The sequence below is a fragment of the Thunnus thynnus genome, chromosome 21 (assembly GCF_963924715.1).
Source record: "Thunnus thynnus chromosome 21, fThuThy2.1, whole genome shotgun sequence".
NCBI classification, from domain to species: Eukaryota; Metazoa; Chordata; class Actinopteri; order Scombriformes; family Scombridae; genus Thunnus; species Thunnus thynnus.
Genome location: NC_089537.1, coordinates 12,248,141 through 12,263,963, shown reverse-complemented (window position 1 = coordinate 12,263,963; position 15,823 = coordinate 12,248,141). Strand labels below are relative to the sequence as shown.

The following is a 15,823-nucleotide window of genomic DNA, read 5'->3' as shown; positions in this document are numbered from 1 at the left end:
ATGTTTTTTTATTGGTGTCACTATAATAGTAGTATACTTGGCAGGTAAATAGTGTTTGTGCAATGCATTGGACACAGGAGCTTCTGTTCTCGGTAAGAATGTAATATACAAGGACTGAGACAGATCCCTCTTTGTGCCTCTTTATTATCAGTGTCTGCCAGCCTGTTCTGTCCTATGAACTCTCGTGCTGGGGCAGGCCTTGTGAAAAAACAGCTCTGTCTGGCAAACCACGAGGAGCTACAAAGTGGGCTAACAATTGCCTCTTTGAGATTCCCACTTGAGCACCACATGAGCTGATCAGCAGTCGGAGAATTTGTTTTGGGTGTATTTGCAATCTTGGCCTCTTAAACAAGCTGACTGTTGTGGTTTTTTCTATATGGCATTATATGTGTTGTTCCATTTAGGTTGTTCTTAGCTGCTCTTTTTGTATAGGGACATGCTTTGAAAACACTTTGCATGACTCGGTCTGATAAAAACACAAGACTCTTTAGTGCCTTCTGCATTTTACAAGTTTGCTGTCTAAGTAGTTTCATGGAAAAGGAATCACATGGGAAACAGATATGGCCACACCTCATATGTGAGTACAGTATGCGGGTGTGATTGTTATTAAACATGTTGCATCTGGTCTCATGAGGCATTCTGGTTCATATGTAGCAGTATAACAGACTGAGTATTTGAGCTGCAAGTAATCAGGTAAACATAGATAAGCTCAGGTAAGGCAAACTTTTCATTTAAACTATTTTAGTGAATTGAAATGATGTTTTATCATTAACTTAAATATCTTGTTTTACTCACAAATTTCAGTTTGAATATTGTTGCATGGTGGAGATGTTTTGTGTGTGTATTTTTGATGACTTATATGTCTTATTTTCTGATAGAAAACTAAAACTATATTAGCTTAATCCCTCATAAGGTGCAACATACTCACGTTTGAAGTTAGCACCTTATTTCACACTCAGATCTTGATTTATAGAATTAATAAGATTGATGATTTATTATTTTTATGACTTATGAACATAAAGCTGAACATCTACAGCTAATGGAAGAATAGCTTAATTGCCACTGCAAAGGATGTCAGTGATCGATAGGTAAAATTACTTTGCTGACCTTATTGTCCTAAATTCACTCCGTACACTAGAGCCCACCCCTCCTCTTCCTTCAGTTCTGTCCCGTCTGAAACATTCATATCCTGGTACCATAAATGCGTTAGTTGATTATTTCAGCCATGTCTCAGAAATAGACAGAAAGTCCAGATTTGAGTTAGACAATAAATTAATTACCTGACAATACTTCTGATGTTTAAGTGTCCACCAAACAGTTTCCTCGGTTTCCCATAGTATTTTCACGTTTGACAGTTGAAATGTTTTGGATATCCTCTGCTTCCGCACTGTAGGCTATTTACATAATATTAATAACGTTTTGTGAAAAAAAAAAAAACGTCGCTGCACTACAGGACTGTACAGAAAAAGACAAATTTTGGAAAGTGAATTATCTTCACCAGGTAGAAGGGGACTGTAAACGCCTCTGCAATACAAGAACAACTGCTCAACCATCAATACGGAGTGTCAAAATGTACAAAAAAGAAATGAGAATGATAAAACTTTGTTTGTTTATTGTTTTGGGGACACAAAATACAATTTAAAAGTGAAATATAGTGGGGTTTTGTTATTGTTATTATTATTATCTGTGATTCCTTCCTGGTGAGCGACGGAGTAGGCATGTTGGGCTGTCGCTATGGTAACCACATGTACACCAACACGGCAGAAAAGCAGCGAGCACTTGAGGACTTCAGTAACATTTAACATTAAGCCACAGCTTTAAGTGTATATTTTCTCAAAGCGGCTGTCTATAGCTAATTAAACATCAGCATTAGCGTTAGCTGAATCAACCATGCAGGAGGAATCCGAGACAGGAGAAAAATCCCGGTTTGATCCGTCAGTGAACAGTCACAGACCCGCGTCAGGAAAGTCGCAGGTAAGATGCACACCTGATGGCCATTTATCGGCTGCTCAAGCAAAATGACTTTCATGATAAAGCTCCTCTCTCTTCCTTGTACACTAGGACATTTCTCATGTGTTAGCAAGCATTTTCAAGGACCTTTACACGAAAGACATCATTGGGAAGGACACTTTGTCCAACCTCACGAAGACAAAGAAGGGAAGAAGCAGCTATCATGACAGATATGTTGAAGAGCTTCAACAGGTAACACTTCAATTCAAAGCTGCATACTTGGAAAAACAATAATAACACAGAAATGTAAATTTTTATTAACATATGACTGTAGAAATTGTAATCATCTTTGTTATTGTTTTTTTTTTCATTATATAGATTCATTCAGAATACAGCCAATGTATAAAAAAGGCAGACATGCTGGAAAGTCATATAATTCAAGCCAGAGCTCGGGCTGCGACCATAGAAAACCAGGCCTATGAGAGGATGAAAGAGAAGATTGGAAATGTTGATGATCACCAGGGTCTCCTTACAGGTGAGATGCAAGTATTTTTATGAATTCATACAATATATTATACTGCTGTGAAGTGCTGTGCTGTTTTACTGAAGTATGCTTTGTTGATGTCATTTATGAATATGAACTCTAACTATTATTTCTTTTGTAATTTAGCTCTATTTTGTATGTCTTTTTTTTCAGTCGAATCCGCCTTTTCCTGCTGCGTAGATGGGGATCTGCTCAAAAAGAACGACCTGATTTCCCCCCAAGACTACTTACCTACACAAAAACCACGGGTAGAAGCACCAGCAGCAGGTAGCCGACCCTCTTTGGGACTCATCTTAAAGTGCCAGTGTCTTTGGACTCACTATTTTACTTTTTCTTGACAGTAAAAACAAATCCTGCCAGACCTACCTTCACCTACACCATGCACGTGTCCAGAGAGCCTCAGGATGATGGTTATACTCTGATTCCCAGTCAAGAAAAGACCGTCTTAGAAATGCATGAGTCAGATCTCAGCCTGACTCTAGAATCCAGTTCATATACCCCAAAGAGGATGAAAACACCCAATGAGGTGAGGAGCCAGAAACTTATATCCTCTCAATTGGACAAAGTTATCAAGACTGATATTTAGGTCCCTTGTGTGCTACTACCACTGACACTAAAACAAATGTGCTATATCAGTATTATTCATTTTTAATGGCAGTAGTTTGTTAGAAGTGGTATTTTTTTTATTAATAATGAACTTATTCAGTGTTTCTTCTAAATAGAATTTTTAATATTATAATTGATACAACAAAAATCAATATATAAACAATCAAAACAAAGACTTATTGGAATAAACCAAAAAGGGAGCCAACAGAGAGAAAACAGGACATAAAAACAACTATTTAGACATTCATCCAGGTTTTGAGATTTTTTTACATCTGGCAAGCTTGAGTTCCTATAAATACAGATTATAAATCATTGCTAATATCTGTCAATAATCTCCCCTGTGTTTCAGAAGCCGAACCAGACCAAACCCAGACCAAAGTGGAAGGATGAGCCAAGCGCAAAGGATCGGGCAGAGGGCTGGGAAAAACTTAAGAAGCTGAAAGAAAGGCACAGCTTCCTGCGCAATCCACGCTTCCTTCCTCCAAATGCACAGCAGGGTGGCACATCCCTCATCTGCTCCAGAGCCAAAGCGGCGAAGACAGAGCACGGGAGGAAAGGGAAGGAGGAGCAAAGGTGCAATGCCTGAAATGTGCTGAGCATGCAGGCCTTTTTTTCCATTATCCCACAGTGAATGCTCATCATTTTGTCATAGGGCAGACAATATAATAAAGGCAGGATATTGACATAGAGTATATCGACAATGTGCTATATTTGACAAAATACAATAGCCCTGGGTTACACAATACCTCTGTAATATTAACTGCAAACACAAATACCCTTTACCTCAGTACATGCAGCTGGGCACCTTTTGTGCCGAAGTAGAAATGTGTAACTTAATCTGACTGGCATTATGTAATTTCTCATGTGGTGCCTCGGCCATGTTGTGTTTCTGATCATATTATTTGTGGTTTAGTTAGCTTATTACAACCAAATCATCCAAAGCCTTTTAAATTGCCTTATTCACTATGTATTGTAGATAGAAACAGTTTGCCTACGCATAGTCCGATACCTAATAAGCTAGGGCGGACTTTCCCACCACTTGTGTTAAAACATCTCAGAGCATTTTGCTTTGTGACTGTTACATTACATTCTTAATTAAATCAGGCCTGGTTCAAATAATGTTTGCATACAGATTGTGGGGGTCAAGTCTCTCAAATGCATTTTTGACACAGCTCTGATCCAGAGAAAAACACAGATAGAAGACCATCTGAATGTCAAACGAAGCACATCCTACAATGAGAGCAAAGTATACATTTACGACAGACTGACTCATACTGCCTGTGGGTACAAACGGTGCTGGTCGCAACTAACTGCTGGATGATGAACTATCTGGCTGCTGTTTTGTCGGCAAGATCTACCGGCACTGAATAATACTGATATGTAAATTGTGTAGGTGTGACAATTTTACAGCTGTAATTTGTTTCACTGTAGTCTTTGTCTTCAACATCCAAAGTTGTTCAATATATAAAGTAAATGTGTGTATGCAGGGATAGGCAATTTTTTTTGTCAGTTTTGTTTTTCTGTGTGAAGCATACAGTATTAGAGCAGCCCCAAGCAGAGGGCAAAAACTCCTTGGCAGATGAAGAAAGTGCAAAAATCATAAATGCTTGCTTTGTGGTTTTTCGTGTAGGACTCAATGCTGGCGCTGGTAGCTTTTTACCCAGCTCACCACTTCCTGTGTGACTATTTTTTACTGAGAGCACACAGAATACTCAGGTGTTGTGTTTGTACTCTTTCTGTCTGACAGCTCCAGTGATGATCCTGTCCCAGTCTTCTTAGCAAAACCTTCAGTAGTGTTCTTCACAGACTACAGCGTGGGACATGTGTATGAGGTAAGTTTCTGACACTGGTATTTTACCTGCACTCTAATCATAGTCAGTGAAATGATAAGCAGTAAAACATCCTGTCCTGTCTTGTCTGGACTTGTCTTAGACTACACTGGAGCTGCAAAATCTGACTTCCTCAAGCCGTCACGTCCGAGTCATCCCTCCTACCACCTCTTACTTCTCTATTGGCCTGGGTGAGCTCTTTCTTTGGCTCTGATTGGCCTGTATATAGCCTTCTTATAGTAGATGCTTTGCACTGCACAGTGTGTCAGGTATCAGTGACTGTATCACAAAAGAATGCCAGAAAGTTTTGACAAATACAGTCATCTCTGGAATTCAATTGATGTTTTTTTTGGCAATCCAGTATGTGAACACCAGCACCACCTACTGTAACAAACATGTATGAAAAGATGAGTGGGATACAACTGGATATAGAGAGTTACACTAGCTCAATGTGAGACGGGGGGTTGTCATTTTGGTCTGTTTTGGCAGGGAGATTCCCCGGTGAGGGCGGTGTTGTTGCTCCAGGGATGAGTTGTAAGTACACAGTGCGCTTCGCTCCAGACTCTCTGGCGGACTACGAGGACTTCCTAGTGATAGAGACCCAGGCTGAGCGCTTGCTTGTGGTCCCCATCGAGGCCCGACGACCCCCTCCTGTACTCACCTGTGAGGCTCTGCCAACCTTATCTTCCTTTTAAGTAGCCTCTAAAAGAACACAACATTTTCATTGTAATCCTCTTTATGTCTTCTAATTAAGTAGGAAAAAAATGTATATGCTGTATATTGTTATGCCTTGTTCACATAACCTAATAATTGCAGTACCTAGAGTTCTGGACTGTGGTTATTGCCTGATTGGAGGAGTAAAGTTTGTTGAGTTCCTGTGCCAAAATGTTGGTCTCAGCGCTGGGACTTTCTGCATTATCCCAAAGAACCAGTGGCCAGCCTCCAACCTCAGGGTAAAAATCTATGTGACAAATTACCCAACATAAAAATACAGTTTTATCTCAGTGATTGGTAACTTTCAAATATAATATTTTTTTTTATTGTAACAAAGAAGGTAACCTTCATATGCTTGACAAATGTTCCGTTTTTATTTTCTTTATATAGTCGGTTGTGAGGACTTACTTTTCTGAGCAGCCACCCTTTGCAGTCAGCCCGTCTCTCTTTGTGCTGCAGCCAGGAGAGGCCACGGTAGTGGAGGTGAGTCTGATAAGGAGGTAAATTAAATTTACATTTGACACTAAAAGTGATAAGCAAATACAGTGCTTTTTCATATATTATTAGATTATTATAAAACCGCACACAATTTATATATACCTCTTAAAGCCTTCCTAATATACTTCCCAGTTTTTGAGACACAAAAACGTCTGTCTTTGTGTGCACATGTGTGTCTTTGCAGGTTGTTTTCTTTCCCACCACTGCTGAGAGGAGTTGTCAGGTGTTCACTGTAGTATGTGACAACTGCCAGGTGAAAGACATTTCTGTTGAAGGTGAATCTTTTCAATGATCAGCTAGGTTTTTCTGCCTTATAAATGAGTCTTCAGAATTCCCTCTATTGTAAGATCAGTTGTACTTCTTTGGATGCTGACCCCCTGCACTTTCTCTTTGTGTGTGTGTGTGTTTGTGTGTGTGTGTTTCCCAGGTGAAGGCCAGCTGATTGCTCTTGAGCTTGTGTCTGTATCTGGAGAGAAGGAGCCTGCTGTGGTGGGAGAGGTGCATGACCTCACTGCAGACCACTTTGTCCGTTTCAGTCCGTGTAACCCTCACTCTGTGCAACAGAAGAAGCTTGTCATCAGAAATAATGTGTAAGCCTCAGTTTTATATACCTTCCTATCACAACACTGAAACTTTTTTGTGATTATAACACCTCTCTTCTCCAACACAAATACGCACAACATCTGCATTCAGTTTGACCACAAAGTAGCATAATGTGTTAGAAGTTGCTTCAACCAAGAGCTGCTGCTCTGCCACTTTTTATAGTTGCACATGAGGAAATTACTTCATTAACTGTCATATTACATCTCTCTCTCTCTCTCTCTCTGTCTTACCGGGGATGAAGCCACTTGGAGATGCCTTTCCACTGGCAGATCATGAAGCCCAACCTGCACCCTCTGCTTCCGGGGGAAACCCCGAAGCCCTCACATATTCACTTCCACCTGGCCACAGATGGTGCTTTCCATGTGAGCCCCCTAACAGGCATACTGGCCCCCTGCCAGGACCAAGAGTTTTTGTTCACCTTCTCTCCTAAGGAGGTAAATAAGACTCAGAAAACATTCTTCAGGGGTTTATTATGTCACTAGTTATGCTTAAAGAATGCAGTATTTCTTATTTTTTAATGTCATCAAGCAGTACATTCATTTTCCTGAACACAACATAGATAATAGTGCTCTCAATGTCATAGTATGCTATATGTCAGAAGGAAATATTTCTCAGAAACCTTTCTCATATGTTACACATCATTCAAAATCTTTGTGTTTTCTTAAGTTGAAGGATTACCACAGTGTCTGTCATTTAGTCCTGAGAGACGTCCCCCATCTGCCACCAGAGCCCTGTGACAATGGGTAAAGTTCCTGTTTCCCTGTATGAACCATTATACAAGTGTGTTCACTGTAAATATTCATGTGTAAAAATGACACCACAAGGTCATCACATACGAAGTGCTGACATCACATGTTAAGTTTACTAAACTGAAGCTTGGCACACTTTTCATCTAACAAATTGTTGGATTGTGTATGTGGGAAATCTAGCGTCCTTCAGCCTGTGTGCACCGGCTCCAAGGTGAGCGATGTCATCGTCATGGATATAGAGGTCAAGGGGTCAACGGAGCCCTACCAGGTCCTACTGGAGCCCTATGCTGTTGTAATCCCTGGTGAACTTTTTATTTGCACAACCACACGGAGGCAGTTCAAGGTTATTTAAATTACTGTTTCATTGACAGACATAGTTGACACATATAAGATACAGTTATAAATGGTGTTTTCTTGTGTGTATCAGATGTGGAACCACAGCAAAACCTGTGTCTTTTTTCAATGGGAGAGGATGAACAGCGGCTGCCACATAATAGAGGTGGAGCCCTCTGCTGGTAAAATAGGTGTGTCACACAGTACAATGATATAGACATACAATATCCTTCGATGAAGTTTAAAATGAAGGATGAATTAATTATTTTTTATTGTTTTATTGACTATTTGATTTGTGTTTGATGGGTCCAGAGGAGAACGAGTGCTTTGATTTCGACCTGATTGTGACCGGAGGGAAACCAGAGAGGGTCGTGACCAGTGTGGTTTGCCACATAGAGCATCACCATGAGCCTGTCACCTTGGCTGTGGAAGTCTCCTTCAAGGTGAGAATTAATCATAACACTATCACAACATTACTAAAATGTCGAAAATTAATGCTGTGACACGTTCTTTAAGTGTAGCTTGTCTGTGAACTGTGACCTCTTTATGCTCATCATTCGGTGTTGGTTAGGGTCCTATAGTGACCCTCAATGTGCCCAGTGTGGACTTTGGGCTCATGAGGCTTGGGGAGCAGACCCAGACCTCACTGCTCCTCACCAACATCACCCAGCTGGAGGCTTCCTGGACACTGGAGGAGAGGCATAACAGTCAGCAAGACCACCAAGACACACAGGTACAATAGACCAACATGGCAACACACCTGTGATAACATAACATGTGTTTTATGGTTATATTCATCATTAATGTCTACATTAACTTCTATTATATTGTCTGTATTTGTCCTTAGATATTAGTAGAGCCATGCAGAGGTGTGCTGCCTCCTTTGGCTTCTTGCAGTGTGGACGTCCTCTTTAGACCAAATTTCTGCCAGCAGTTTGAAACAGAGCTGGAGCTTACAGTGGAGAAGGGAACAGGATGGTCAGGCCTCTCAGCTACCTAAAACTTTATTGTTCTCCTTGAGATTAACCTCAAGATGTAGATTTTCTTGTTACCCCAGCATTGTGCCTAAAGGCAGCTGGAACTCAGAGGCTGTCAAGTGATGCAGAGTGACAACAGCCGTGATAACACTATCAGCAATAATGATCTGTGACAGAGCTCTGTTGATAACGAGTAGCACTACCTGTGTGTTCTTTGCAGTCACCTGTCAGTGCGAGCAGATGTGCAGTCTCCTCAGGTGTGTCTGCTAAACTGTGAGCTGGTCTTCTCTGGACTCTACACTGGAGTTCCTGCCAAGGGGGCGGTCACTCTTTTCAATCAGACCCTGCTGCCTTCACACTTCACCTGGATGGTGCGTGGAGCTACTTTTAACATTCATCACCACTTGATTTACTTTATGAACATGAAATGATGTAGGAAACAAAGCCCTGACCTGTAACAATGTTTGTGATTATGTAAGGTTGTTAAGTTACATGTTATTAATGGGAAAATGTGGGGTTTTTTTTTCACATCTTCCCCATAAATAAGATGGACAAAAATTGGGATCTCTTTCAACATAATTATTACTTGGTGAAGTCATGTTGACATTTTCTCCTGCAGGCTCAGCTTCAGGGTCCCCAGGCTTCACTGTGTTCAGCCAGTTTCGATCCTTCATCTGGTACTCTGGGACCTAACGCTAGCATGGAGATCACTGTCACCTTTACATCTCACAGAGATGTAAGTACCAGTCTACATACTTGAAGCTCATATGATTTGTCACCAAAGACAAAAAGGTTTGAATGTATCTCATCTTTAATCTACTGTCACAATATCTTGTTTACTTTGCTTCATCCTTCCTCCAACTGCAGCTGACTGAGGTGGCCGCTCTCTGTGAGGTCCAGGGGATGAACTCTCCCCTTGTTCTTGGCATCGTGGCTTCCAAAACCAAGAAACTCAGTGTGTCATTTTCTCTGCCCAGTGTCTGGTAGTTATGTTGGCAAAAACCTTGTATAAGAACACCTTGCAACACCATCTGCTCCATAATTGTTCAGTAAGTCAGTTGGCACACAAAATGTAATTGCTGTTCTTTCCCTGTAGCTCTCCCGCTGATGATCAGAGCCCCTCGGCGCTGGAGCTCAACTTTGGACATGATGTCATTTTGAAGAGGGCCATTACCAAGCAGTTATTGATAACCAATCAAACCGCTATCCCTGCACCTTTCACCATAGAGGCAGAGTATTTCACTTGTCATGCCTCAAAGCCAAATAACCAGTCAGACAAAAGGTAAAGCGGCTAGCTCACTGACCTAAAGAATGATTTTACTATATTGTAGATATGACACAGGTTGCATTTTACACGCAGATGTACATACATCAAGAAGCCGCTTCACTCTGTTCAAGCTAAGAAAGTAGAAGAAAAAGCACATCAGGGTATGCTTATCTTTTTATTTGGGCTCACATTTTTAATATGAAGCAGTATAAGGGCAGACGTGGAGGTTCTGAATCTGTATTTCTGTATCCATTGGCAGAGTTTGTGAGCAGCCTGCTGGCTCATGGAAAAGGTGCAGCATTCTTTGTCCTGCCAAACACGGGGACACTGGGACCATTTGAGACTCAGACTGTGGATGTGACCGCTTACAGTGACATGTGGGGGGAATACAGAGATCAACTCATATGCAGAGTATGATTCTTGTACTTAAGGATTAGAAATGACTATTGACCTGTTTCCTCTTGATTTTTTCAGATGAAGTTGAACCTTTCCCTCTCTGTTTTTCTCCTGCAGGTGGGCGACCTTGAGCCCACGCTCATTCCCATGCAGATGACAGTGAAAGGCTGTCCGCTCTACTTCCAGATGACAGGCCCGCGTCCAGATGACCAGAACCAGGGACCAATCATACGGTCTGTTTATTTTTCTATTTTTTGGCTTTAAAAAGAGGTTGCAAACATTCGAGCAGTAACAGAGACCTTTTGGTCTGACATTCCCGTGCACATCATTAGGTTTGGTACTCACCTGTCTGGAGGTGACACAGTGTCTCGTTCTCTTCGCATCAACAATCCCACCATGTTTGGTAAGTATAATCATAAAAGACTTGGTCTGGGTTAAGAACATTACTGACAGGAATAAGATGAACAAAATGTATTTAAATGCTGGTGCTTTAGTTGGTTTTACTCCTGATTTATTAGAAAAGGTTTTGGAGGAAAGAACCAGGAGGAGTGTTCAAACCAAATTGCAGTTTAAAGGTCTACCCCCCTGTATTGTTTTTTAGTAGTCTAAGAAAGTATGTTGAGTGTCTGGTTACAAATGTCCAAATGCTCCATAGAAGGATTTAGGTGTTTTGTGCTCACAGTTGTGAAACTTATGAATGACACCTGACAAGTGCTTGTTTTCTGAGATATTAGTTGTTTTGTATTTTTAAAATAATTTTTAAGGTTTGGTTTCATATTTATTGCCTATTTTGTTGTTTTAAGGATATTACTAATGATCTGCCTTTCATATATTAATCAATACATTGTATTTACATTGTTTTTTGTTCATTTTAGTGGCTAGACAGGCTCCTGAGTTACACTGTGTCCTCTCAGAATATGTGTTAGCTTGTGAGTTAGTGTTATTACTGCAGTGTAATATGTCTTTCTGTTTCTGCTGTGACGTCCCTGACTTGTGTCTCTTTTGTTGTCAATGTGTATGTGAAGCCAAACTAGTTATCTAATCTAAATCTTTGTTTCCTGCCAGATATTCGTATGGACTGGGAGACCTATAACGTAGATCAGAACGATCGTAAGCTGGTGGATGTTTTGGTGGCATATGGGGGCGCCTTGCCCCTCAAGGACGCTGATGGCAATGAAATGATGAGCAGAGCAATGAGGCTTTCTGACGGGAACATTCAAACAGCCTGGGAACGAACTCACACGTCAAGCTCTGAGGGAACGAGTGACTCTTGCCAAAGTGTGACAGTGAGTACATTAACACCACAACACAGACACACAAACAAGTTCAATGGCATACAATAATTTTATTACGAGGTGGCCTCTGGGAAATTCATATGGCTGTGCCAGTAAATGGACCCACATGAAATGTATATTTTATCATTTTATTGGCTTAAAACCAGCTTACGTCGATCATTTTATTGGCTTAAAACCAGCTTACGTCTATCAATTTCAGGACGTGGAAGGGGAGGAATATTTAACCAAGAATGCCTGTGAGGAAGAGGAAACCTGTCTTTATCCTTGTCATGCCAAGAAAAAACTCTTCTCTGTCCACATTCGACCTCATGTGGGCAGCGTGTCCGATTACCCATACTGCATCACGCCGCAGCAAATAGTACGTTACTAAAATTTTAGCCACACATGTATTTTACCACAGAGACACATCTAAATAATTATCTGTTTTCTTCCTGGTAAATGTGTCTCAAGGTGATTCCAGCAAAAAGCAGTGGCACCATCCATGTATCTTTCACCCCTTTGACTCTTTCCCGGTCAGCTTGTGAGTCCAAATGTGTGGGCTTGGCTCTTGGCTTCATGAGTCTAGACTCAGAGGTAACATGCTAAATATACTAAATAGAGTGTTTTACTGTCAAAACTGAGTAAAGGCAAAAAGTAGATGACTCTAATGCAGCATATATTTTGTATTAATCAATTCTAGTATTGTGTTGTTGTCGTTTTGTGTTACAGATGGCTGCCTGTGTTCCAGGTAAAGTTGGAAGGGTTCAGGGTTTGGATTTGGAGCCTGTCAGAATGGATCTACTAGCAGTCGTTAAGCCTGCAGTGTAAGCAGTTGCAATCATACTATTTATGTCCCCAAAACCCCTGATGCATCCAACTCAATTTATGTTTCCTAAATTAAAATCAGCTGAGGTCAGGCAAAAGCAGCTCAGAGGTGGTCTGATTAAGTTGCATATCTTCCTCTTGGCTCCCTGTTGCTGCAGGCTGTTAGTGCAGATGGAGGAGGACAAGGGGGTGCTGGAGTTTCATGCCATGGCCGGTGATTTACTATTGGGAGAATTGGAGGAGGTCAGTACAAGAAATGTACAACACTAATCAGCAGTGTTCAGACACACTGAAGCGCACGTATGAGGTATTGATCCCGAGGGCTTACGGTATTTCTGGTTGTTTTGTTCCGCAGCTGTTAATGCGAGAAGTTGAAGTCATACGGACATTTCAGCTGAGAAATACCTCTGAGATGGCCCTGCACTTCAGGCTGGAAACTCAGCCTCCATTTTTAGTGCTCAAGCCACAGCCCCGAGCCCGTAGTGGCACCTCCAGCCACCCACCTACTGGTGACAGTCAGCCTCTGGTGCTGCAACCCCAACATAGCATGAAGGTGTGATGAGGAGGGCTGATTTTGATCTAAAAGGATTTTCCATTATCTTGTTATACTTGATAGCAACTTTATTGACTGTAACTCTTATTCTTATCTTTTAAATACCAGGTGGAAGTGGCCTTCAACTGCTCCCTGCCTCTTGTGCTAAAAGCAGACCGGCAGGCAGATGAGGACGTTGCCCCTGGGGTGACGTTAGTCCACAGTGCAAGTGGGCAGAAGAAGCTGACGTTCCAGCAAAACCTCCTGATTCACTATAGCAACAATAGCCTGCAGGTCAGTGACTGTAGAAATGAATGTATAGAAGGAGAAAGTGAAATAACACTGTGTAATCATTTGTAGGTAATTGCAAAACTTTCACATCTCAAAAAGTTAATTTCATCTTGTGGGCTCTGTTCAGGCAGTGCCTCTCCGTGCCCATGTGAATCTTCCAACACTGAGTCTGTCCTCTGACAGCATCAACTTTGGGTTCTGCTACGTGGGGCAGATGCAGACCAGAGATGTAAACCTCCACAGCCACGGAGAATACACTTACTGGAGATCAGTTATAAGTAACCATGGAACCATCTTCTGTTTTTCTGCACTTAATTCCTTTATGGTTTGTTTAGGTCTTAAGCTGAAGCGTACACGGCTTTACCAGCTGGAGTTATGTAATTTATTTACACATACAGGACTTGAGAATGCTGGTTATTATACATAGTTGGCATCTCTCATTGTTTAATGTATTAATGGGAAGGTGTCAGACTCTTCTGCCATATTATAGCCAGTTTGAGGCTTTTTCAGACTGTATAATGTCAAAGGATTCCCTCTCTTTTATATAACAATAATTGGCAGAAAATAATGTCAGTGATTTCACTCTAGTTTCACTTCTCGGTGGCAATTAATATTAATATTCCTTCACATACACTTGTCACATGGACCATGCCTGTGTGTTTCACTATATTTGTATTGTATTGTGTGTACTGTATTTGTGTATAGATTCAGATGAAGAGGACTCCCATGTCTTCAGAGTGACACCAGACTCTGGGCTTCTTAGGTCCAAGGAGCTCCATGTTACTAGCTGCAGCCAGCGTCTACAGATCAGCTTCACTGCCAGGTAACAAACCACAACCTAATTATCATCAATTACCTATTAAAATGTCTGTGAAGGTAAAAAAAATAACATGCCATGGTTTCAGATTTCTGAATTTTATGAGTTTGTCTGTGTTGTAGTGAGGACAGAGAGTTCAAGGCCACAGTGGTAATTCACGCTCCTCTATTGGATACTCCCCTCACTGTGCAGCTCCAGGGGACAGGATCCTTTGATACACTGTACAGATCATCTACTATATAACCTGCTCTTCTTAAATTAACATATTTATGGTAATTTTGTAATATTTCAAACGTTGACTTTGTTAGGATAAATGTAAATAAATATACAGAACAACTTGGCAGGTCTCTGTCATTTTATTACATATAAAAGTGCTGCCTCGCTTTTAATGATCAATAAATTAGGGATTCATTACTGGTTCTCTATCTAGACTATCAATGTTTGTAAAGATGTTGACATTTAATATACAGTAGATGTTATAAGATCCTTGCTGAATTTCAGTAACTCAATACTCTGTCTGTTTAAATATTAATGAATGATTTATGCAGTTAAATATTCATGTGTCTTGATGTATAATCATCATCCTGCTATTTTACATGCATATTATATCGAGGTATTACTACCAAGGGTACAATAGCAGTAGCTTAGAGCATGTGGGTGTAAAGGTTATCAAAACTCAGATATTTAATGTAGTTTCACTGCAATTTAATTTCACAATTAATCATCAAATGACTTGTGTTAAATGATGCTTTAGTGGGATTTCAAAACACACTCTCTAATGACCAAAAACATATTGAAAAACAGCAGCAGCTCCCACTCCAGTCCCAATGCACATGGACACCATGCGATAGGCCCCGGAGACAATATCCATAACAGGAAACCACAAAGGATGGATACTAGAAAAGCCTGTTTCATCACTGATATTGAATGTATTTTGCTAGTGGGATTTTATCAGATGAGTCTTGTATTTTTTTTAACTAATGAACGAACAGCAGTTTACAAAAACCTTCAGCCTTCTGTTTGTGTTCATTCAGTAGTTATCACCTGACAGGCAGTTGAGAGGATGACCCCGAGCGATGGTTCCTCTTTAAGGATTCACCTTCTCCACTGGGATTTGTCCACAATACACAGCCAGATGCACACGAACAGACAGTGAGACAAAACATCAGAGCCAGCCTGAGGACTGAATAGGAAATCCATCATTTACTGTAAAGTTTGATCTGTAAAAAAAAAAAAAAAAAAAAATCACTTCCCTGGTATTTTTAGGTTTTCCTCTGGAGCTCACCTGACTGCTAAAATCCCCATTGATTTGAAAAAAGTCGATATCAGCCACAGCTCACCCAGAGGGGGGGAGGATGGATTTTTCTTGAAGACCCTTTTAGCAAAGCATAAAGATCAAAAAAAGACAGCCACAAGCATAAACACAAGTAGGCAAACATGTGCTTCTACACATACACACATCTGACCAGGTTGTTCCAGTGCTGCAGGGAAGGCAAAGGCTGGTTCGATACTGGAAACTCCCGGGACTGCTCTGGCCCTCAGGGAAGCCTTCTGACCTGTGACTAATCAGCACAGGTGCTGCCCCATCACTCACCTGGCTGGAGTTCCCTACGGCTGA

The 15,823-nt window shown here is 41.0% G+C and overlaps 1 protein-coding gene across 2 annotated transcripts; it reads left to right on the top strand.

The window, feature by feature from the left end:
• The first annotated feature begins 803 nt into the window (after positions 1 to 803).
• dlec1 (DLEC1 cilia and flagella associated protein) lies at positions 804 to 14,541 on the top strand. 2 transcript variants are annotated; one of them, XM_067578231.1, is made up of 38 exons: positions 804 to 1,974; positions 2,062 to 2,202; positions 2,329 to 2,485; positions 2,648 to 2,761; positions 2,836 to 3,020; positions 3,453 to 3,673; positions 4,848 to 4,932; positions 5,033 to 5,120; positions 5,419 to 5,592; positions 5,746 to 5,882; positions 6,034 to 6,126; positions 6,326 to 6,416; positions 6,569 to 6,731; positions 6,986 to 7,178; positions 7,411 to 7,487; positions 7,674 to 7,836; positions 7,921 to 8,017; positions 8,139 to 8,269; positions 8,398 to 8,559; positions 8,674 to 8,804; positions 9,024 to 9,174; positions 9,423 to 9,539; positions 9,671 to 9,786; positions 9,900 to 10,085; positions 10,164 to 10,231; positions 10,330 to 10,481; positions 10,584 to 10,699; positions 10,799 to 10,869; positions 11,532 to 11,752; positions 11,961 to 12,119; positions 12,212 to 12,334; positions 12,470 to 12,564; positions 12,724 to 12,808; positions 12,921 to 13,118; positions 13,227 to 13,391; positions 13,516 to 13,666; positions 14,094 to 14,211; positions 14,328 to 14,541. In XM_067578231.1, exons 1-38 carry the CDS (start codon positions 1,891 to 1,893, stop codon positions 14,446 to 14,448), a joined length of 5,100 nt encoding a protein of 1,699 aa, XP_067434332.1. In that variant the 5' UTR covers positions 804 to 1,890; the 3' UTR covers positions 14,449 to 14,541. The 2 variants fall into 2 exon arrangements, with proteins under 2 accessions (XP_067434332.1, XP_067434331.1); XM_067578230.1 differs by having other exon boundaries at positions 806 to 1,974; positions 3,450 to 3,673.
• Positions 14,542 to 15,823: the final 1,282 nt, after the last annotated feature.